At 38.7% G+C, this 24,377-nt stretch overlaps 1 protein-coding gene across 3 annotated transcripts; it reads left to right on the top strand.

Moving 5' to 3' along the window:
* The first annotated feature begins 95 nt into the window (after positions 1 to 95).
* Positions 96 to 23,482, top strand: SF3B1 (splicing factor 3b subunit 1). 3 transcript variants are annotated; one of them, XM_069860694.1, is made up of 25 exons: positions 96 to 180; positions 6,977 to 7,143; positions 8,299 to 8,400; positions 9,088 to 9,202; positions 11,028 to 11,107; positions 12,314 to 12,481; positions 12,625 to 12,859; positions 13,647 to 13,859; positions 14,272 to 14,393; positions 15,016 to 15,213; positions 15,290 to 15,391; positions 15,995 to 16,174; positions 16,583 to 16,669; positions 16,786 to 17,056; positions 17,314 to 17,459; positions 17,547 to 17,693; positions 17,819 to 17,944; positions 18,344 to 18,565; positions 18,772 to 18,954; positions 19,048 to 19,159; positions 19,288 to 19,408; positions 19,828 to 19,959; positions 20,779 to 21,051; positions 21,534 to 21,750; positions 23,005 to 23,482. In XM_069860694.1, the coding sequence occupies exons 1-25, from the start codon at positions 153 to 155 to the stop codon at positions 23,161 to 23,163; spliced, it is 3,906 nt and encodes a 1,301-aa protein (XP_069716795.1). In that variant the 5' UTR covers positions 96 to 152; the 3' UTR covers positions 23,164 to 23,482. The 3 variants fall into 3 exon arrangements, with proteins under 3 accessions (XP_069716795.1, XP_069716797.1, XP_069716796.1); XM_069860696.1 differs by lacking the exons at positions 96 to 180; positions 6,977 to 7,143; positions 8,299 to 8,400 and adding an exon at positions 10,656 to 10,711 and having other exon boundaries at positions 9,185 to 9,202; XM_069860695.1 differs by lacking the exons at positions 96 to 180; positions 6,977 to 7,143; positions 8,299 to 8,400; positions 9,088 to 9,202 and adding an exon at positions 9,233 to 10,711.
* Positions 23,483 to 24,377: the final 895 nt, after the last annotated feature.

The following is a 24,377-nucleotide window of genomic DNA, read 5'->3' on the forward strand; positions in this document are numbered from 1 at the left end:
AGGCAGCCGCGGCCCCGCCCCCCGGCCGATCGCGCATGCGCGACTGGCCCCCGCAACGCCCTCTCTTCCCCCCCCCCCCCCCCGCCCTTCCTCGCGCAGCGGAAGTGTCTGGGCCGCGCACTTCCGCCTCGGCGTCGTTCGCGCTGCACAAAATGGCGAAGATCGCCAAGACCCACGAAGGTAAAAAAAAAAAAAAACAAACCAAAAAAACCCAAAACCCCAACAGACGGCCCCAAACCCCTCCCGCAGCGGCGCCGCGCGCTCGTCTATCGCCCGGTGTTGGCGTTTTCTCCTCCCGCTCGGGGCGCGGCTGCGCGGGGGGGGGGCCGGGCCCGTCTGTAATGGCGGCTGCGCCAGTGTCACCGCCATGGCGGGGGTGGGGGGGGAATTGTTTATGATGACATGCCTACTTTATAACCCTTAATTGAGTTATAGGGTCTGATTCCGCAAAACAATTGCCTCCAGTTTTGCTGAGGGGCGCCGGTGGGCCCCCGCCTCTCGCACGGAGCCGGGGGTTGAGCAGCCCCCCCCCCCGCCCCTCGCAGAGCCGCCCGCGGCCGCTCTTCGCCCCCTGCTATTGAAAATGGCGGTAGATTGATACGAGAAGTCGTTGGTGTTACAAAACCCAAAATATTTATGGGTTAAGCTAAAGCAGAGCTGAGTTCTATCTATGTAACTGTATTTTTTTTGTAAGGCAAAATGTGCTTCTGAGAGCATGTTTTCTTTCAAGTGGTGTTTTTTCCAGACACCGTTCATTCTTTGGAGACGTGAACGTCCTGTGTTCTGTCTGATCTGCGCTGAACAGATGCGGCTGCTGTGACCACCGCTGCCTGCAGTCTTTCCCCATCTCAATGCAAAGTCAGGCAGAGCTGGCTGCAGAGCTCCAAATTGCCAAGAGATTTGACTGTTGTGAAGTTCATAATATCGTAACTAGTTCTTGGAAAGGAATAGAACATGCGTAAGATTTTTGGGAAAGTTTATATGCCTGTGAGTGGGAAATCCATTCTATCCCTGCCCGTCTCTGGCTGCACAAGATCGATGGGGATCGCTCCCTCGTGTTGCCTGGGCTGGTAAAGGATGCTCACTTTCTAAAGCTCCAAACCGAATCTTGGAGAAGTTACGTGCCAGCATTTTCAGTAGCAAAATAAGCTCTCTTAAGGCTGATTTTGGAACTTAACTTATTTGGAACTTAAAATATTCCACTTTTTGCAATAGTAACCACTTTTTGTATCAGCCCCCGGCCCCTCATCGGCGGATGTCCGGTAGCGATCGCCCTCGGCGCCGCCTGGGATTGGGATCGCAGAGCCGGGAACACACGAGTGTTCCTCGATCGAGCCCTTCGCCCGCCGTGGCCACGGGGAGGGGGAGCGGGGGTTGCCCCTTTGGCCCGAGCGGTGACCGAGCATCTGGTGCTCGCCGAGGAAAATGCCCCGAGGGAGGGGTGCGAGGTTTCGAGCGTTTCGGATGCCGTTTTTGCACGAAGGCGTCTTGCCGGCTGGGTGTTTACGTAGGGAAGCGGATCTCTGGGCGGTTTAACGAGCGAGGCCTTTCACAGGCGGTGTGTTGTTATTGTTATTCTGGGAGGAGCTGCGTTTCACTACACCTTCCAGCTCTTTACAGCCCTAATCAAGGCTTTCTTCTTGGACAATGTCTCTGACTTGCCCTTCTCTTAAATGTCTTCAGGCAAAGAAGAATAATTTTTAAATTGTACCGTTTGTGAACCAAGACAGGCAGGATGCAGGAACAACCACAAACCCACAAATAAAATACAAATTGTGAATTTGTCTCAGTTACCTCACAGACTTGGGGATCTCTGAAGCAGCACCGGGGCAGAGGCATGCAAGCGGGAATGCAGGCACCTCAGAGCTTGGTCCTTACTAGAGAGTGTTTTCATGCCCACTGCTTCTATGGTTTTGTTTTTGGGTTTTACTCAGGTTTTTGTGTATTATGTGTTTTATGTTAATTTACGTCCATAGTTCTCTAATCAAAAACTGCCTCTGGACAGTGGTTGTTCACTGGGGTAGGCAGGGTGCTCAGGGGGGTGGTGCTGAGTTTTTACACTGAAAACATTTTTCAGATGGAGAGGCATCATTTCCTGAGGAAGTGAGGCTGATGTAGTCCTTAGCACAGCAGACCTGGTTTGACTTCATGGTTGAAGAAAAGCTTAAATGGTTGCCTTAACTTTTTTTTATAGTTTAATTTGGTTTGTTAGCATTCTAGATAATTTTTTAATAGAATTACAGGAGTTCTTTTGTTTATATATGCTGTGGCTCACATAAGGCTTGTGTGAGGTGCTACCCAAGTGAGTGCTACCCATCGCAGTGCTCTGCCTCTCCTGTTGCCTGAACTGCTTTTGATATTAAAATGGTAGATTTTTTTTTTAACTTAAATTGCATATTTGTTGAAGCAGATGGTGGTCCATTGAATTTAATGCAAATGTTGACATGCGTCCAGTTGCTTGTGTTTTAGTGTTGTATCAGAACAAGTTTTAAAGGAGGGTTAATGTATGTAGTCAGATTACGTGATTGTGTAGTGCTGTCTCTCCCAACATGGAAGTATTAACTTGAATATTTTTCTTCCGAGTTCTAGCCTGTCTTACTGGTTTTCCAGATTGAGTTGGTGCTACATTGTCTTAGAAGATTTTTCATATCTTTGTACTGTTTGTTAAATGCTTGATTGATGTGTTCAAGGCACAAACTGACAGTTCTCCAATTTGAGATTGCTTCAGTTACATACGGGGGAGGTCATTTTATTAGGCTGAAATGTAGAGATTTACACAGTAGCTTATAAAGCCTCAGTAAGTGCTTGAGTTTTGAATGCTGTTGAAGGTAGGTTTTAATTTGCTTTTTTTTTTTTCTTGCTCAGAAAAGAATGAAGAGGTCTTCAAATGCAATAGAAAGACCCAACATGTGTGAGGGTGCGAAAGCAGCTAGAAATGAAGTTGCACAGGGCAAGATAAATGTGCAAAAATACGATAAGGCATGAAAACGCAAACTATTTATGCTGCAAAATATTGCTTCAGTGCAGGGTCTGAATCTTTTTTCTTTTTTCGTGCTGGATAGTGTCTTGCTGTCCAAATGCTGCAAGTAGAACTACATGTATGGTAATGGAGTAGATATTTTGAGAAAGGCAGTCATGATCTGGCGGTGAGCTAGGTTTTCAGTGATTTCAAATATTTTTACTTTAATAATATTCAAAATTTATGGTATGTTTCAAATCAGCTGTGCATGTTAAAGTTACTTGTTTTGAAATACCAAACTATAGTTAATAGAGCACAGTACAGAAAAGGGAATGGCCAGTATCGTAGTATTACCCTGTTGCCCTGTTTTTTTAAGTCCCACTCACTTTACTCTGCCTTTCACTGAAGTTTCTGTTTATATCCTGGCTGACTAAATCATCAGACAAGATCTTTGCTTTCAATAGTGCGTTTTTAAGCTTTGTGATTACTCTTTCTTAATTTGATGTGTATTTAAATGCTTTCTTGATAGGGTATGAGCTTTTTAGAGATGGTGCCGGTTAGGTGAAGGAAAGTAAACACATCTGTATTGTCAAAGTAGTCTTTTTTCAGCTAAATTTGTGATGCTTTCTAACCTGTCAATCAGACTGCCTCTGGCTGCAGACCTTTTAGGCCTTCTGGGTAGGGAGGTTTTGTGGCATGTCAGATGGGTATCCTCTTCAGAGTGCTTTGTTTACACTAGCACCTAGAGTCTGCATGGTATTGGTTAAAAATCATGGTGGCCATAAGTGGGGGTTTGTTAGCCCTGTGGACCCCTTACAGACTTTCTTTTATGGTGTAGATAACCCTGCAGGTTTTGCTGTAAGAAAATGAGAATGCTCTGTAGTCTGCAAACAGTTGCAGTCATTGTAATTTAAAGGAGAAGGCCAGTAATAATTGAGATCTGTACCCTTTTCAGTAAATATAGCTGTTTTCAAAATAAAACAAGAGAAGAAGGCATGTAAAGTTTTGAGCAAGTATATAAAGCATTGGTAAGAACTGTTAATAGGAATACACTTCAGTCATCTTCCCTGGAGGTGTTTAAGGCACGTGTGGACGAGGGGCATGGTTTAGTGTTTGATAGGAATGGTTGGACTCAATGATCTGGTGGGTTTCTTCCAACCTGGTTATTCTATGATTCTGTTTGCTGCAGAACTCCCACAGTTGTTTTAAAGGACTTTAGCAGTGGTGGGAACCCACGTGCTGGCAAATCTGTGGTCCATCCTGCATGGCAGCACACATACTGGTGCTTTATTTGGTGAGCTGTGTGGTCAGGTTGATTCAGTGAACAGATGATGGAAAGGTATTTGCTTTGAAAGCAAAATCTGTAGGCTCTTTTGTGTTGAGGTGGTTACAGCTGTGGGTGGGCAATCAAGACTTAATATGCTAGTGTGTGTTGCTCTGGTAACTGCTCTTCAGGAATAAGGAACATTGTCGTTGTTCTCTAGAAGCACTCTGTGCTAGTAGTGCTGTCTTTGGTAGCCACAGAAGCTTCAGGTATTCCCTCTCTTCCCAGTGCTGCATTGCAAGAGGCTGCAGGAGGAATCAGGAACTTGATCTGCTCTTCGGAATAAACAGAAATAACTAACAAACCTGTGAGAGAAGTGTTTGAGTTGTATTGTTTCCATAAAACCACGCCATAGGATGACTTCACAAGAACACGGAGTACCTTAAGCTGACAGTGGCAAACAGGGTACATGTGGTATAATTTTTGATCGGAGACTGCTGTGGGCAAGACAGGGATCCTGAATTCAGCAGTAGTTTCTGTCTGCTGCTTCTTCATTAAGTTACATATTGGGGAGCAACATGTCTTACGTTCTGGACTCACCGGAACCCTCTGGGGTGTGCAGGATGTTAGAGGGAGCTGGGTCTACACAGGACAGGATTTCGCAGGTGATCATGGCCAACACTATAAGGCTGTGTCAGGTTTCAGCTTCTCATGAGTTCAAGGCCAATACAATACCCTGAGTTTCTGTAGTGCAGAGGTTACTACCCAAGTTCCCCTAGTCTGCAGAAGTATGATGGAAGCCCTTAACTAACTGGGTAAGGTTCTGATGTGATGTATCTTCTGTGCGTAGGACTCTTGCTGATTTTAGAAACCTACTGCTGCTGTTTCTGTCTTTTCCCAGTAGACCACTGCAGGACTTGCAGTAAACCTGCTGTCAGGTTTACTGTGCTTAAAGTGAAGTCAGTATTTCTAAGGGCCAGTCCTGCAGGCTGCGTGAGTGCTTGATCCTGCTGTCCTTGCTCATAGCTTTGTAGCAAAGATTTGTCAGATAAAACTGCATGTTCGGTTACCTCTGCAGAAAACATGCTTTCCTACAAGAGGCGTAATTTGGCATACAGTGACATATTTTTGTTTAGTTTGTTTTTTTTTTTTTTTTTTAATTAGTGGCAGTTTATGATAAGAAAGGACCCAGCCTTTACTCAAGGTCTTGAAGTTTACAGGGCTGACAGTCTGTTTTTGAACAAGCAATTCTGAACTGCAGTCTTCCAGTCATTAAAAAAAAATCACCAAATACAATTCCCTCCCTCCAGTTTATGTCTTGGGTCCAATAATTTGGATTAGCAATAATCTTACAATCCTTTAAAATAAGGTTTTCTATTCCTAATGCTTTGCCAGGCTTGTTGGCAGATGTTGCAGTGTATTGGCTTTTGCAGGGTATCTTAGCAGGAAACCTTGTGAATTTTTTTGTCCTAAAAAAGAGAAATGAGCAACAGTAATAAAAAAAAAGAGTGTGTAGCCAAGAATTAAGATTATTTGTGAATAGAATTTCCTGTAGCTTTTTTAAATTAGCAAATTTCTCTCAAGTTAGTGTAGCAGGCAACAGCACCTTGAATGGGAAAGGGTGAATAACAGAATCGTTGAGGTTGGAAGGGACTTTCGAGACAGCAAAGTCCAACCCATCTGCGCAAGCATGATCCTTGGTATTCCTTCAGTCATGAAGTGCAACTCTTGGGTATTTATTTTGGCCGTGGAATTAATTGTTTGTTCTATTGAAACTCTCATTTTGTGGATAATTGTCTTTACATATCTATTGACTCAAATAAAATTCAAGTGGAAACAGTAATAATTTTTTTGGAGTTAGCTGTGCGTTTATGCAGTTATATCACAATCAAATTTCTTGAAGACAGTTGAATCCCTGTAACTTATATTCTCGTTGCACTATCACAGGTAGGAGAGAAGCATGATTTAATTTGTTTCTTTGGTTTCTGGGTTAACAAGTTAGTGTTCTGTCTGAAAGTACCAAATTTTTGAAGGTCGTGGCCACCAGAGTTGATAAGAGTCAGACCCTGGTACTTACGAGAATGACAAAGCTCCCATTTGTCCTGTTGGAAGGGTAAGCTTTTTGTTACCTACAAGAACTCTACAAAGATGGTGGTGCAGGCAGGGGTAGTCGTGAGTAAATAACATTTGAGCTGCCAGAGTGAAAAGAAACTGGTCCAGGCTTTTTTCTTTGCTGACTTGGTATCCGGTGGCATATCAGTGGTTTGTTGTTTTTCTTTGTTTAAAGATAATACAGTTTTGCAATATGTTAGCTAACACAATACAATGTTTTATTAAATGTGCACAGATTTGGCAACTTATGCAGTAGCTCTTGTGAATGGATTTGTTTTAATTAGAAGAATTGGTTTGTTAATTTGTGATAACATTTTGAAAGTCTCTTAATGAGAGGATTGCATTAGTTGGGAAAGTGTTGTGTTAATGTAGTGTTGAGAAATATTGCTGTGGTGTAAGTTATCTCTGCTATCTTTGTTGGAAGATGCATTAGGTTTGAGTAGTTCGCTTTAGGCTGTACAATTAAAGTAATCTGTGCTGGATTATATTTCAACTTAAGGATAAGCTGCTAATAAACATTATTTCTTTAGAGATAATATTTGACATTGAGTGAGAATCTTGATTTACTGTACAGAATAATGTGAATATTACATTTTTTGTGTGTGTGTAAAAAGACTTGATTTTTTTTTTGTTTACCCTAGATATTGAAGCACAAATTCGAGAAATTCAAGGGAAAAAGCCTGCTCTCGATGAAGCCCAAGGAGTAGGCCTTGATTCCACAGGATATTATGACCAAGAAATTTATGGTGGCAGTGACAGCAGGTTTGCTGGATACGTCACTTCTATTGCAGCAACTGAATTGGAAGATGTAAGTGGTTTTGTGTATTTGTTTGTTCAGGGCTTGCATTCAAAGTATTTTTTAATTAATTTTCAGTAATTTTTATTAGCAGTTGCGGAAATCAAAGCAGTTATTATCATTAAGGCCATACTGAACCAAATATATTTTATCCAGGAAGCTCCTAAGTTCCAAGTCTGTCTTGTACTTAATGAATTGTACTTTGAAAGTCATGTAGGCCCAAGCAGAATTCAAGAAGTTGTGGCCTGGTACTTGGTGTTACCCTTAAGTAGAATAATTACTTTTGTTCTATTGTTTCTACCAAGAGGAAAAAAGATGATGAAAAAAAAAATCTAATAAAACTTTGGCCAACATGGTTAACCAAATGGTTAAACATTTGACTGCGTTTTCAATTGCAGGAGCAGTCAGAAACTACAGTTCTGACCATAAATACATTGGCAACAATGTATTGCAATGAGTGAATTATATTTTAAGAGGAAGGAAGTTTGTTGTGTTCAGTTTAGTACCAGTTGATTCATTTTTTTAGTGATGTGCTGTGTGTCATTTGTAGACTTCTAATAATTCCTTAATTAAAAATCTCCAGTAGAGTCTCACTGAAATCAGTTCATAGCTTTAAGAGCAGTTTTTCTTTTGGATCGCTGTAAATTATTGCACAGAAACTGGCTACTAACATGAGGAAACAGGTAGCAACAGCATCTGAACACATTCTGAGTACTTGGTGTTGCCTTAGTGATTGACAAGGTATAACTAAACATTATTTCTGAATTTTTCAGTTTCTGAAGCTTTTTTATAGCGTCATTTACTGCCGTTTTGTTCTATATCTAGCTGGCTTTTAAGGAAAAGTGGTTTGGGGTTCTGTGCACCACATGCCAACTAGGGAACTAAGTCAGTAATGCTAATATGTCATACAACCTTTTGTATAACTAGTGTAGCATACTTGATTAAATGTAGCATATTGCAGGATACTGAAGTCTTCTAGGAAAATGTTAACTTTTTAGTGGTATGGAAAGACTTATCTGAATAAAACAAGCTTCGCTAAAATTTGGAATTAACTATACTAGTTGTCCATTTTCATCTTTTCTGTGAACACAGTATGTTAATTTGAGTTTCTTTTTTTTCTGAATACGGTATCAACATGACCAATTTGCTCTGTCTTTTTACTGACAGGATGATGATGACTATCCTTCTACAAGTCTGCTTGGCCAGAAGAAGCCAGGGTACCATGCTCCAGTGGCATTGCTTAATGACATACCCCAGTCTACTGAACAGGTACCTCTTAACTTCAGGCACAATAGAATACTCTTGTAGGCATTAGGGTAAAGGCATGTTAAACAATTTTTGAGACCAGATCTTGTCTTCTGGAAATACCAGATGTATGTAAAGGGCTATGCTATTTTAACTTTGCTGTGAGCTTGTTACTACTTTAGTTCAGAATTCCTCCAGGCTGTGAGGGTTGGCATTTCTGCATTTAAAGCCAGTGTGGGCATATACACTAAGCTATTTTAAGTTTTCCGGTTATTTTCATTTTCTGTTTTCTAAGTATGATCTATTAAAAAAATTATGTAATTTATAGCTCTGGTGTTGTAAAAATGCAGTCGCTTAGGGTTTGTAGTCCTGGAGCATTTTTGTGTGAAATTTTAAAGCATGTGAAGTAGAATTAAGTTGTTCTGCAAAAAGAAGGGGAAAAGGCTGATAGCATAAAATACTTCGGTAGCAAATGAATAAACTTCTTAAAACAGCAAGTTTTTGTTAAAATTACTTTGTCAGAAATGCTGTGTTGAAAAAAAAATTGCAGTTACGGCAGTAAAATTTAAATTAGTGTAGTGTTTTGACATTCCTACATAGCTGGGATGGAATTTAAATACGGAAAATAAACGCAGGTGTATGATCACCAGACACTTATCATATCGTTCTTCTTACATATGTGACTAACAAGCCTTTTTTTTTGTTTTTTAGTATGATCCTTTTGCAGAACACCGCCCTCAAAAGATTGCAGATCGGGAAGATGAGTACAAAAAGCATAGGCGGATGATGATAATTTCCCCTGAGCGTCTTGATCCTTTTGCAGATGGTAATTTATTTTGACTTTTCTATACCCTGTATGGAATTTGTTGTCTTTAATTGTCTTTAGCCCTTTGATTTCATTTGGCATGCTTATAAACTTAGTTTTGTTTTAAACATCCCCTTTTTATAGAGATTTGGTTGAAAACCTAGATCCCATATTCTTCATCTTTATAATATGAGTTTTCTTTCCAGGTAGAAGGACAAGAAAATAATGAGCCATTGCCATAGAAACACAAAGGGTTAAAGGTTTCTCTTTTCATTTTGTTTTGGGTTGTGCGTTATACTTTGAAGAACTTGGGTATTGAGTGCTCAGATTCTTTCAGTACCTTGACAGTTTTCATTCCAAGTCATAGATTTGCAGGTTTATTGCTTTTGAAATGCTAGTTTTCAAAATAGAGCACCTAATTCTTACCATCCTACGTAAAAGTAGGTGGTATAGCTAAAAGAAACAAAATCATATCTAAGACTTTGATACTATTAATAGTTCAAGTCTGTTCTGATAATTCTAGAATGGAAGTCAGGAAAAGGGGTATTAGTGGATCTGACAGTAACTTTCTTCAGGTGAGTGAGTTTCACGTGTGGCAATAAGGTGCCTGTTGGCTTAAAGTGAGTAGCTATTTTGCAGGTTTTACAAATGAGAATTTCAGCCTGCATGAATTAATAGGGATATTAATTATTTTACTTGCTTAATTGTAATTGATATAAATATGTATTGTCAGAATTCGCAGGCCCATACTAACTGTCCTTAATTTCTTTCCTACAGCAGTACTGCTATATGCCAGTCCTGTCTGCATTCTTAAGGGTGCAGTTCAACACATCCTGTGTAGATTATGGTGAAAAAGTATTCCAAAGGAAAGTCCTATCAAAGCTAGTGTCAGAATGACACAGCCAATTGGGCAATCATCTTCAGCATAGAAATGTTTTTTTTTTTCCCTAAATTATAATGCTATACCACTTGTATAGCAATTCTGCACATTTTTCTTAAAGAAAAGTGTTTTCCTTGACAAGTCTCTTTTTTATAAAGTTGGGCTTCTTGTAAAGTATTTAAAAGTTTAATTAACTCAAGACACACAGCATAAACCAACATATGGTATACAAAACCCATTACCTGTGAGTATCATTGTGGTGGTATATGTACTGTATTGCATTAGGTTCCTAATCACAGTTGTACCTTGAAGAGGGGTAAAGTGTCATCAAACAGTTTTTTGGGGTTTTTTGTTTTGTTTGTTTGTTTTAATGAAGCCCTTTTACAATGTGACACTAGAAGATCTGGGAGACATGTCCAGATTTGTCCAACTTATAAATGGGTCTTTATGATAAAACATTTTAAATGTTACTTAGGTATGCAATAGTTATTTGTAGTCAGATAACAACTAGGATGTAGCAGCTTACACAAGGTAATGTTTTGAATATAAATATCTTTCCAAAGTGTTACTAATGGTAAAGAGATAATTTTCTAGGCTTCTATTCTGCTGCTTGAAGTCAGAACTGCTGATGGAGACAAAGGCACGAAAGTGTACGTATTCCAGATGAGCAACCCAGGAACCCATCACTTCTGAAGACTCTTAACTGTGCTGTCATTTTATCATTTATATCGGCTTTAAAATATTTGTTTGAAACTGCAGTAGTTATGTTTGTGTTCAAACAGGTTAAATTGATCAGAAAACTGAATAAACGTAAGATACGTGTAATTTTTAAAATTTTCATTCAAAAAGTAAAATTAAATGATCATGGAATAATATAATATTAGAGCAGGACAGTAGAAAAAGTCGGTAGTTTCTGCTTATCCTGTACTCATTGTGCTCCATTCCTGTTGCTGTTCTCTTCCACAGGAGGGAAGACACCAGATCCTAAAATGAATGCCAGGACATACATGGATGTTATGCGTGAACAGCATTTAACAAAAGAAGAGGTATGTGAGGGGGAGTGCTTTCCAGTTGAGCATAGCTTCAGTTTATAGCCTTTGAAGGCATGTTAAGGAAGTGGGAATGGAAATTCTGTCGACTTTTCATCTTGACTTTAAAAGTCTTTTTCTTCTGAACATTTGGTTCTTCACATGTTGAAAATCAGTAGAATTTAAAGATGAAAGTTTTGAAAAACATCTGTTCTATGGAATACTTCAACAATAGGGGGAGAAATAATCCCTATGCATTTTAATCTGGATTTTATTTTATAGTGCTTGGGCTTCATGTTTATTTTCTTTCAGAGGATGAGAAACAAAAACTAATAGTCACTGAGGGGTAGTCAGTCTCAGAGATGTTTGGTTTTGTGAGCTCTGCGTAATGGCAGTCCAAGGAGGTTTTAAAAGGCTTTTGTTGAAGTGCTTACAACAGATGTTGCAATGCTAAAGATTGATGTAAGGTTAATATTTGATTTTAAACATTAAAAAAACCCAAGTAAAAGTACACACTTTATTAAAAATTCTTTTTAATAGATAAGAAGATATTGATAATAGAATTAAATTTCTTGTATAATACCTACAGTGCCATCTTGTTAATTGGAGCAAGATCTTTTAGTTACAGTCATGCCAGTAGATTCATATTGATTTACCTTACTTGAATCACCTTAATTGAAGAATTAGTTCATAATTTTGGCAGTCTTATTGTTTATATACCTATTGATAAGTGAAGACCAGTCTGGGTTAGTGTGCTCTTAACAATGTCATCTTGGAATTTTAAGTAAGAATTTCAGGGCTTTTTTGTGTCATGGGTTATAACTCACATGAACACGTTTTCTGACTCATCCACCTTTAATTTCCTGAAGTGGAACTTATTTGAAACAAGTGTCATGACTTTAAGGCATAGATAGAAAGGTGATAGAAACTGGTTGCACTCAAAATTCTTGCATATGTTTGCATTTTTATAATAAAGGTCTTTATGAGAAACCAGTTTAAAAACAGCCCTTCCAAACACACAATTTATCTGTCAGTGTAGAGTAATTTGAAAAGATAGCGAACTTGAAGTCAAAACAGTTGCTAATTGCATGCTATTTGAGCAAAACCTAAAAAAAAATAGCAAAAAAAGATGTTACAGCTGAAAAATCTCTTTTAAACGATGTACTCTGATGACAACTTAATAATTCTTGTTTCTTACATTTGTCTTTTTGTGCTCTTGAATAGCGGGAAATTAGGCAGCAACTAGCTGAAAAAGCTAAAGCTGGGGAGCTTAAAGTCGTCAATGGAGCCGCATCTCAGCCACCTTCAAAACGCAAACGGCGTTGGGATCAGACAGCTGATCAAACTCCTGGTGCTACACCTAAAAAATTATCCAGTTGGGATCAAGCAGAGGTAATAATCCTAGTGTTCATCAGCTTATCTACAGAAGACATTATTGATGATAATCCTCTTAAGTTTTTTACTCTACTGAGAAAGAGTAACTAGCGGTCTTTGTAGTATGCGAGGTATTAAACTTTCAGTCTTGTCTTGTCTAGACTCCCGGACATACACCATCTCTACGATGGGATGAAACTCCAGGCCGTGCAAAGGGTAGCGAAACTCCTGGTGCCACACCTGGCTCAAAAATATGGGATCCGACTCCCAGTCATACTCCAGCAGGAGCTGCAACACCTGGACGGGACACGCCTGGTCACGCAACACCAGGCCATGGAGGTGCCACTTCCAGTGCACGTAAAAATCGATGGGATGAAACACCTAAAACAGAAAGAGGTAAACTGGAAAGCACATAATATGTTTTGATTGGTTAAGTGTGTAGGATTTTTTCACCTTGAGTAAGTTGTAGATTCAGAAGTCAGGGAAAAAGTAATTCTTTTCTGACATCTAGTGGTTGATGTGAAGTGAAGCTTTTGTCTGAATTTGCAGTATCGAATTCTGCCTGTTAGCTTAACTCACATCTGTGGAAGCATATTGTCTCAAAAATGGAATTGAAATTCTGTGGTATATCTTGTGGCTTCTGCAGGTTGGGATTTTAATGTGTAAAAGGGCTCACATTGAATTCCTTTTTGTGATACATTTGTGTGCCTTGGTTTTAATTTTTTTTTTTTTTAAGAAGTTAGCATTAAAACAAGTCTTGGAAGCACTTTTCTCATCTGCCTAATTTGAGTGAAGCTCATGTATCAGAGAACAATGGAACAGCATTATTCCTTAATGCTTTTATTAAAGGAGTACATGAAGTACATTGTCTGGTTTCTAGAATATTTGAGTTCTTTGTATTTTTTAGAATTTTATCCATTAAGATTTAGCAAGAAGGCGACATGCTTTTTTCATAAAATGAAGTTATCTGTGGGATGTCTTTATTGTAATGCCTGTGTTTTTACTATATTCACCTTTCATGTTTTTACAATATTTACTCCTTGTCTGTGTATTTTTTATTTAATACTTTGTGGTTTGTGTAGACATGAGAGGATGAGATATTGAAAATGGGTTTGGACATTGATTTGATAGTTGGAGTATATACTGTCAGCTTTCTGCAAAAACTGTTTTGTTTTCCCTCTAGATACTCCGGGACATGGCAGTGGATGGGCTGAGACACCTCGAACAGATAGAGGTGGTGACTCCATTGGTGAGACACCAACCCCAGGAGCAAGTAAGAGAAAGTCCCGGTGGGACGAAACTCCTGCTAGCCAGATGGGAGGCAGCACTCCTGTTCTGACGCCAGGCAAAACACCCATTGGTACACCAGCTATGAACATGGCAACTCCTACACCAGGTAAGCCCAAACCGTTCTCTAAGGCCTCACTTTCTTTTGTGGAAACGAAGCATTTACCTTTATATGGTATTTTGAAATAGAACTCTGATTCTGCCTAACACGTTCTCCTGCCTGCATGAAAGCAGTCAGTATATGCTCAGTTTACCATTTCTAATGCCACAGCCAGTCCGTTCTTGAGGGGAAGTGAGACTAAGCTTATATGTTTGTTTCTGTGCAATTTAGCTGGTAAAAGTAATATAAAAGACTCTCTAAAAGCTGGGTATCTTACTGGCTACAGTTTTCAAGTGCTGTGGAAACTTTGGCTTGAGGGAAGTCTTAAAGATCAAGTAAACAAGTCATCTCCTGCTGCATAAAAATGATTTCAAAAAAACAAACGACTTTTTGATTTTGATTTTGTTAAATGTCAATATAGGTCATATTATGAGCATGACTCCTGAACAGCTGCAGGCTTGGCGCTGGGAAAGAGAAATTGATGAGAGAAACAGACCACTTTCTGATGAAGAATTGGATGCTATGTTTCCAGAAGGATATAAGGTAATTTGTCTGGATTAAATACAGCAGGCAATTTTTTTTTTTTTCTGATAGGGGATATTGATTTTATTTGTTTATTTATAAAACCAAGATGCCCCAGAAGTAGGGGGCTTCACATTAAGTATTGATTGTAGATGTTTGATTTTGTTACTGATTTATTGTAAATCAATTGGAGAGGGAGGACTGCAGGTGAACTTAAGGGCTGCTTCTCAGTGTTGGGGCTGTCTGTTGAGGCCAGCAATGTGCTTTGAATGGAGCGAGAGAAATATTAAGTCCTGATGTGGAAAAATTTAGAAGACAGTCACAACTTCTGAGGCAGCAAGTGCTGTGTTGATACAGATATTGAAGTACTTCTTTAATACTTTATGAAATAGAGACTTCAAAGTTTATTATCCAAGCTCTCAGCAGTGGATGTGAGCTTTCCTCAGAAATATTGTCGATACAGTATGAGCATGGATACAGACTGTCATGGTGTTGCTGTTAACATGGGATCTAATGTATGCAATAACACACAAATCCCTAAGCAAATAGAATGGTGGATAGAGGTTTAGTAATTGTTTGAATTTGATACCTTCCTCTTTTTATATCTGTTGTGATAAGATAAATCTTATTCTTTCTTCTGTAGGTTCTCCCCCCACCAGCTGGTTATGTACCTATTCGCACTCCAGCTCGTAAGCTGACAGCAACTCCAACACCTTTGGGTGGTATGACTGGGTTCCATATGCAGACAGAAGACCGGACTATGAAGAGCGTTAATGACCAGCCATCTGGCAATCTTCCATTCCTAAAACCAGATGATATCCAATACTTTGATAAACTGCTGGTAAGTGAGATTTAACTCATGTTGATTAAGTTTCCTGATTTCTTTTGAATATGTAGCAATGCCTATTTATTTGTAGGTTGATGTTGATGAGTCAACTCTGAGTCCTGAAGAACAGAAGGAGAGAAAAATAATGAAATTACTACTGAAAATAAAGAATGGCACACCTCCCATGAGAAAGGTAAGAGGATTTGCCAGATGCATTTATGTAATTTCATTTTCCAAAAGGCTGCATTTGTTTTCAGGTTTACTGCTGTCAGTTGTCCATGGGATTCTGTTTAAGATAATCCTCTAAACTTTGATATGTTTAGTGCTTTCTTCATCTTCTTCTTTTGTTTGTCAGAAGTATTGCTGCTCTTTGTATATACACTTCTTACACTTACATTAGCGGAGTGGCTCTTAGTCTAAGTTTCAGCCTTACACATTATGTGGTGTGTGAACAGTCTTTTCTTCATAGTTTTGCTCTAAATTAACCATAGCACTAGGCTGCCTAGATACAAGTAAGGACCGTACAAGCTACTTCTCAGATGGAGCCATTCTTAATATCAGACCAGGAACATGCTTGTCTAGAAAATTGAACATCGAGGAGCTAACATCAGGGTGTTTCTCTTCACGCATTCATTTTTAAACAGATCAGCGTAAAATTGAAGTACAGTTTTTTGCAGTGATAGGAGCAAGTATTTTGAAGCCTGTGTTTAGAGTCAGTTACATTTTAGTATCCACCTTTTTTGGAATTGTTCAGTGTTTCCTTACTTTAACTGATGAGCTGTTTGGTTTTGTTCAGGCTGCGTTGCGACAAATTACTGATAAAGCTCGCGAATTTGGGGCAGGGCCGTTGTTCAATCAGATCCTGCCTCTTCTGATGTCACCAACCCTTGAAGATCAGGAGCGTCACTTGCTTGTGAAAGTCATTGACAGAATTCTTTACAAACTGGATGACTTGGTGCGACCATACGTACACAAGGTCTGTTGCTGTTTACTACTTGATCTTTGACTTGCTTTTTCTGATCATTGCTGAGAGAAGTGTTTTTTTCATGTAATTGGCTTACATATTTCTTCTTAAACTGAACTTTAAATTCTTGTAGTGTGATCAAAGTGCGGGCTTTATAGTATTAAGGCACGACGTAACAATGATATATGCACGCTTGGGAGTGGGAGGGGAGTTTAGTCTAATCTGTGTAGATCTCCAGGCCAGGTTCTTTAGGGACAAAGAGCTGTCAAAGTAGCATAATAGATTTAACATTTTTTTGGTCGTCATAAAGTTTTAGGCTTGGACCCATGGAATTATCTCTGTTTGATGGGATCTGCTAGGGCTAGAAAGACTACTAAAAGTATTAATAAAAGGAAATACTGATTTGTGCATCTTTTTCAGATTCTCGTTGTCATTGAACCACTGCTGATTGATGAAGACTACTATGCTAGAGTAGAAGGCAGAGAAATTATTTCAAACTTGGCTAAGGTAAAGTTCCATCCTTCATTAAGGCACCAAGTTAACTTACATATAGCTGTATGGCAGAAGAGTTAACAGTGCTGTTCATAAATCCAATTGGTAAGTTTTGTATGTTTTTCCTTCAGGCTGCTGGTTTGGCCACAATGATCTCCACAATGCGACCTGATATTGATAATATGGATGAATATGTCCGAAATACAACAGCTCGAGCCTTTGCTGTCGTTGCCTCTGCTTTGGGCATTCCTTCTCTGCTACCGTTCTTGAAAGCTGTCTGTAAAAGCAAGAAGTCCTGGCAGGCTAGGCATACTGGCATCAAGATTGTACAGCAGATTGCTATTCTTATGGGTTGTGCTATCTTGCCTCATCTCAGGAGCTTGGTTGAAATTATTGAACATGGTAAGTTCTGCTTTCCCAGGTGAAGACTTCTTTATTCACTTCCTCTTTGGAAAATTTTTCATACCACAGTGAGACACAGTGGTAAAGTCCTTATTTTGTGTGATGTTTTGACACTGAGAAACAGTTCGGCTGACTCTGAAAGAGGAATAATGGTTCAGTTTTTCTGAAAATAAGTTAATCCCTTTATACTGCCTCTCTATTTTTGCTGTTTTGAACTTAAGTCAAAGGAAGTGGTTCTAAGTGCTGTTCTCTTGCAGGTCTGGTGGATGAGCAGCAGAAGGTTCGCACCATCAGTGCTTTGGCTATTGCTGCTTTGGCTGAGGCAGCTACTCCCTATGGTATTGAGTCCTTTGATTCTGTTCTGAAGCCTTTATGGAAGGGTATACGTCAACACAGAGGAAAGGTATATCTAAAATCTCCCTTTAATCTGAACTGAAATGGGTACATGCCTTCTGTTACTCATTTGAGACGTGTTTCTATGTCTAATTAGGGTTTGGCTGCCTTTCTGAAGGCTATTGGTTACCTGATTCCACTTATGGATGCTGAGTACGCAAACTATTATACCAGGGAAGTCATGCTCATCCTTATCAGAGAGTTCCAGTCTCCTGATGAAGAAATGAAAAAAATTGTGTTGAAGGTATGTTAGAACGATTGTTTAGTATTAATAGTTAATATGTATGTTTTCCCCTTTCTTAAGGAAACAAAACCTCTGCAAACAAAACCCTACAGAATTAAAACTGTTGAATTTTTATTTCCTGTCAGGTGGTGAAGCAGTGCTGTGGTACCGATGGTGTTGAAGCAAACTACATAAAAACAGAAATCTTGCCACCTTTTTTCAAACACTTCTGGCAGCACAGAATGGCATTGGACAGAAGAAATTACAGACAGGTATTTTGGTTTTTTAATTGGAAAATGATTTACAGTAGAACAAAATCCACATTAGAATGTTCATTCAGGCGAGGTGCTTAATTTTGTCTTGTATGTCCTCAGAGTGAATTTATATTGGACTAGCAATTTAGAGGTTGCATAGGTGGAAGCTTCACAAGATCTTAGGAGGCTATCAAGACTCTTTAGATCTCTGAATATGCATCTACATTATTTGTAAGGTGGGGTAGTTCACGCCATTTGTATTGTTTTAAGCACTGGATGATTTCTAAAGGTAAAACCAGTTGTTTGTAGTGCACCTAACATGCATGATACTGTTTTCTTCTCTTCAGACTAGGGAAATTAATTTTTAGGATGTAGAAAGTAGACAGTGTTTGCTCACTTAACACTTGTGTATTTCAGTTGGTTGATACAACAGTGGAGCTGGCAAATAAAGTTGGAGCAGCAGAAATTATTTCTAGAATTGTGGATGATCTGAAAGATGAGGCTGAACAGTACAGAAAAATGGTCATGGAAACAATTGAGAAGATAATGGGAAATCTGGGCGCAGCAGACATTGATCATAAACTGGAAGAACAACTTATTGATGGTATCTTGTACGCCTTTCAGGAACAGACCACAGAGGTATGGCCAAGGGGTGCTTGGTATTTGGTTCCCTCTAATTGTAAGGTAGCTCACTGTTAGTTACACAGAAATGTATGCTTCTAAGCTAGATTTTTAGAATCCTTTTTTTATTTGTCAGTGTTGTAATCAATGAAATCCAGACACTATCTCTTTCATTAAAATGTGGTGTTGCTTTTGGTCTGATTTTCCTTTGTTTTTATGCTCAGGATTCTGTGATGCTGAATGGTTTTGGCACAGTGGTTAATGCTCTGGGCAAGAGAGTTAAACCCTACTTGCCACAGATCTGTGGTACCGTTTTGTGGCGTTTGAACAACAAATCTGCTAAAGTTAGGCAGCAGGCTGCTGACCTGATCTCTCGTACTGCGGTTGTTATGAAGACTTGTCAAGAGGTATTGTATTGAATTCTCCCACCAGATTTGCCATAGTATGTCATGGTACTGAGAGGGAAGATGTAACTTCTAAATCTTTTTACTTGGTCGTAGGAAAAACTGATGGGACACTTGGGTGTTGTGTTATATGAGTACCTGGGTGAAGAATATCCTGAAGTACTGGGCAGCATACTCGGAGCACTTAAGGCTATTGTGAATGTTATAGGTAGGTTTGTGTATTGTTTACATGCTTGTTCAAGAGCAAAATTAAAAGGCGTTCCAAAACTAAATGTGCCTCTTGAATTCAAAATTAAAAGGCATTCCAAAACTAAATGTGCCTCTTGAATTCAATAGGTATGCACAAGATGACGCCACCAATCAAAGATCTGCTGCCACGGCTTACACCTATTTTGAAGAACAGACATGAGAAAGTACAGGAAAATTGTATTGATCTTGTTGGGCGCATTGCAGACAGGTAAGATGACTAATGATAAAATATCTCACCCTCTATGTGGACAATTGTAGCAAAAGCTGAAGTATCACGTTTGGCATCTGGTTATTTATTGTCATACCTCTTGATATTTCTCAAGTTGTATGTAAAGCTTAAGGTGAGATATTTAACAGACGATCTGCTGAACATATGGCAATTAGGTTATTTTGCAAACAGCTTCTGAGAAGTGTACTGTCTGTTTGTGCAAACTTAAAATACACACAATATCATAAATTGGAGTGAACTGTTAACCAGTCAATGTCTAATGTTAGCAGATACCTAATTAAGGAAACTACTTAAGCAGTATCCCTCTCTTGATGTTAAATGAATAGGTGCTGTGCCTTATGTGTGTTTAGTTAAAAACATTGAACATCGCTGAAGAAACTTGCTCTATTCTCTTTCAGAGGTGCAGAATATGTTTCTGCAAGAGAATGGATGAGGATCTGTTTTGAACTGCTTGAATTATTAAAAGCTCATAAGAAAGCCATCCGAAGAGCCACAGTGAACACTTTTGGTTATATAGCGAAAGCTATTGGGTAAGTTGTTCTGATGCTTACCTGCTTCTGCACACGGTTACCTAATGTAGAGATGATGGGAGTTCTCTAGTGAGAAATACTCAAACTGCTCTACATTTAACATGTTAAATGTGTAGACTTGACTTTACTTGTTCTGTAAAAGGAGAATACAGTCACCAATTCTTCATTAACATAGGGTGCTGCACTTTCGAACTGAACTTGTAGATGGTCAAGGTTAGAGTATAATTTAGTAGTAAGAGCTGTTTTCTCATACCCTCTCTGTATTCTTTAACTAAACACTCAATCTTGTCTTATTTTTCGCCAAATAAATACTTTCATTAATTTGCAAAGGATTTTTTTGCCACTAAGGTGATACTACAAGTCAGCAAATTGTAGAATGAAGCAGAATTCCCATCTTTATGCATACTCTTAAATAAGTGACCAGTTATTGACTTAATGCAGGTACAGCATTCCTTGGTTGCTTGCTGTAACTGTGCTGCTCTGTACAGGACATTGCCCCTCTCTGTCAGTGGGTGTGCTTTTATACAAGTGTGCTGTGAGATCAGAGTAACAGTGGGAAGGCTACTCCTGCCCTCCAGAGCTTACAAGAGGCAGGAAAAAAGGGTAAGTCTAGAGAAACTAAAAGGTGTTGGTTATGAAAATAAGATCATGCGGTTGCTTAAGGCGTATGGTTTTGTGGTTTATGTTGTTTTGCAGTTATTTAAACTTTTTCTGATTGTTAAGCTATGGTTTTCTGCCACTAGCTGTTTGATACTCAACTACTTCTACCCAAATCCTCACTGAATCTACTGACATGGATGCACACGTTGTCTCTTTCAGACCTCATGATGTATTGGCTACGCTGCTAAATAACTTAAAGGTACAGGAAAGGCAGAACAGAGTATGTACTACAGTAGCGATTGCTATTGTTGCTGAGACGTGCTCACCTTTCACAGTGCTGCCTGCACTCATGAATGAATACAGAGTTCCAGAACTAAATGTCCAGAATGGTGTGCTAAAGTCTCTTTCTTTCCTGTTTGAATACATTGGAGAGATGGGGAAAGATTACATCTATGCTGTTACACCATTGCTTGAAGATGCTTTAATGGACAGGTGAGTGCACTTCTTTCTAATTACGGAACAGTTAGCCATAGTCATATATTTTAAGTATGCAGCTGGGTCTTTATGATAGTAAATATGCAAATTATCCTTGTTCGCTAAAGTCATTTAACGACTGGCATAATTTGGAAGAAATTATCTGCAAAAAATTCAGATTAGAAATGTCTATGTTACTAATACTTTTGAAGACTGAAATGGTGTAAGCATCTTAAGTGAGTCAAAACTTCTTACATTCACACCGCTTTTGATAATTGCTATTGTTAGTGCTTTTGCTGCAGAATTAGGGTGCAGTAATTTATTAGAAAGCATCATTTTTTTAATTCACTGATTTGTTACTCTGCCTCTTGCTATCAGTAAATAGGGGTTATATATGTATATTAGCGCCTTCAGAAAAAGTGTTATTGAAAAGAAATATTGTGTTTGTCCGATCATGTTTCTAGGTATAATTTATTAACAGATTGTTGTTCTCTTTGCAGGGATCTTGTACACAGACAAACAGCCAGTGCCGTGGTGCAGCATATGTCTCTTGGTGTCTATGGGTTTGGATGTGAAGATTCTCTTAATCATTTGTTAAATTACGTGTGGCCTAATGTGTTTGAAACCTCTCCTCACGTCATTCAGGCAGTGATGGGGGCTCTGGAAGGCCTCAGAGTTGCTATTGGTCCCTGCAGGATGTTGCAGTATTGCTTACAGGTATGTCCTCCTGTGTGCTGGGGTAGCAGGCACAGATGGTGTCAGGCAGGACTTCTTCCTAGCAGACAAAAAAGTCACCTAGAGATGATTTCCAGCAAAGGAAAACTGTGCATCCTTGTCTCTCTAAAGTGTTATTTAAGCATGGCATTCTGTACCAAGGACTTAATTGAAATACGCAATAAACAGAGATTTTGGAATAGTGAGATAGCTGATTACGTTGAAGAACTTGTCTAGAAGTAGCAGGTGACTTAAAATATAAACTGGCTAAAACAGCCTGGCACTCTGACTTGTAAAATGGAAGCATCTCACAAATCCGAGGACACTAACTAATGAGTGTGGAATAAACCAGTGGTGCAAGGGGTTTTGAGAGCAAATAGCAAGTGAGATAGATAAATGAGAAGATATGCTTACTATTAAATCAACATACTTTGCTTTTAGCCAAGAAAAGCACTAAAACATTTAGAACTGTTTAAGAGCGAAGCCCTAGAAAACAGTGCTTTGGTCAGAATTGATGATCGTCAATGCTGATCAGATCAGCTTCTGTAAATGTGTATGTGGCAGTAAAATCTGAAGGCTCCTTTTCTGTGTAGTTGCACGTAACAATTCTTGCTGCATTTGCTGTAGTATTTAAACTCATGTAACAGATGAGAAACGAGGATGAATGTAATGCAGAGAAGATGTGACAGCATTTTATTTGCAGATAGGGGATTTCACTGTGGTGTTTTTATGTGGGGAGCCTCAGCACATAGATACTGACATCAGTCGCAAGATGCAAGAAGTCTCTTGCACATTGTGTTTTTTCAAATATTACTTGTGTATTCTTGTTTTTTTCTGGAGTTTTCATACTCTGATCATATTTTTAGGTTTAATAATAGTTTATCTTATGATTTGTGCTCTCTGCACAAATGTGTTAGCAAACCCAAAGATAAGACTGTTCCACCCAAATACACTGCAGCAGGTTTTAATTTTTATTTTAAAAGAAGAATGCAAAACTAGAAATGTATTCAGTGGAACTTCTCCCTGCAGGAAAAAAACAAATAAGGAAATGTCTCCAAATGATACTTTGTTACTGCTTGCTAGTTCAGGTAGTCACAGAAGTTGGGAATGACACATTAGTGCACTTCAGTTGTTATAAGTGGTGTTAGTCACTGTAATTTGCACTGTAAATGCTTATTGTGCAAAACTTGCCTAAATTCAATAACAGACATTTAGACCTTGAGCTTTCAATAAATTTTGTTCCATTCTGTTTTCTAGGGTTTGTTTCACCCGGCCAGGAAAGTCAGAGATGTTTATTGGAAGATTTATAACTCGATCTACATTGGATCACAGGATGCGCTGATAGCACACTATCCAAGGATCTATAATGATGAAAAGAACACCTATATTCGTTATGAACTTGATTACATCTTATAATCTTCTTGTTCAGTTGTTTGTGTTTAATGCACAGCTGTTATTCAGTTAAATGCTTCAGATTTGATGTAAAATTTTAAAGTATTGGAGATCAGTGTAGGGCTGGTCAGAAGCAGAGCTAGGAATCCAGTAGCATGATTTTTTAAATATGTCCTTGTTTTTGATGTTAAACAGTTAAAGCCAGTAGTGACCAAGAAAACAGTGAATACAATGTACTGGAGGGATTTCAGTTTGGATTCATCTTTATGAAGATTTAGATTTCATTCCTTGTGTTTAAAGGGGAAGTTTATTTGAGAAATAAACATTTGTGTATAAAAACTAATTTGTGTGTGGTTTTTGGACACAGGGGCTTGTAAAACGAGTCCTTTTGGATTAAGCATATTCGTTCATGTAATAAATAGGTGGCATAAAACATTTAAATCCTTTTTGTCATCCCCTAGCTTTTGAATAAATAAGAAAAACATACAAACTGTAGTTAATGTGTGTATCTTTTGTCTTGCAGTAATATAGCTGTGATCTGGCTGATGGCTGATTTTCATGGAAAAAGAAGTGTTTAATTGCTGCTTGTTGTTATTGCTTCATCCGCAGTATCCTGGTTGTAGGGATGGATTAGCATGTTACATTTTCAGAAGCTGTGCAGTTTATTCTAAATAGTCTATGTACATTGAGTTGCACAGGTTGTGTATATTGAACATGTTTAGCATGTATGGCTTTGTAAAAAGGTAGGTAGTATTTATAGGTCAGACTGTAATTCCTGTAATAACTGGGAAAGTCATGAAAGAAATGCTTCAGCTTGAAATAAGAAAAGCATTTTATTTTCTCATTTGCTTTTTTCTTTCTGTGTGTTTACTAAAGAAGTCTTGATATTTGACCACAGAGCACGTAAAACACAAGGTTAAATCCTTCTGGGAATATTGTACAGTATCGCATTTTTGTAAAAAAAGGTAGCAGTTGGCTGTCAGGTATGTTCTGAGCATCCTTGGTTCAAGTTGAGTAATTACGTTTCATCTTACTGAGTTCAATGCAATGTTGTTAGATGGCTTCTTGTTGCTGCTTTACATAAATGTGAGAGTATTTTGCTGTTCAGCGTATAAGAAAATTCCACACTATCTTTCAAGGCTTATGTTTTTGTTGGGGGCTTGGGGTGGCACAACAGTAACTTGGGATCCTTTTCTTTATGACGACACTTAATTTGTTAGGAACTGAAAAGAGTGACT

Source organism: Phaenicophaeus curvirostris, chromosome 7, assembly GCF_032191515.1.
Source record: "Phaenicophaeus curvirostris isolate KB17595 chromosome 7, BPBGC_Pcur_1.0, whole genome shotgun sequence".
NCBI lineage: Eukaryota > Metazoa > Chordata > Aves > Cuculiformes > Cuculidae > Phaenicophaeus > Phaenicophaeus curvirostris.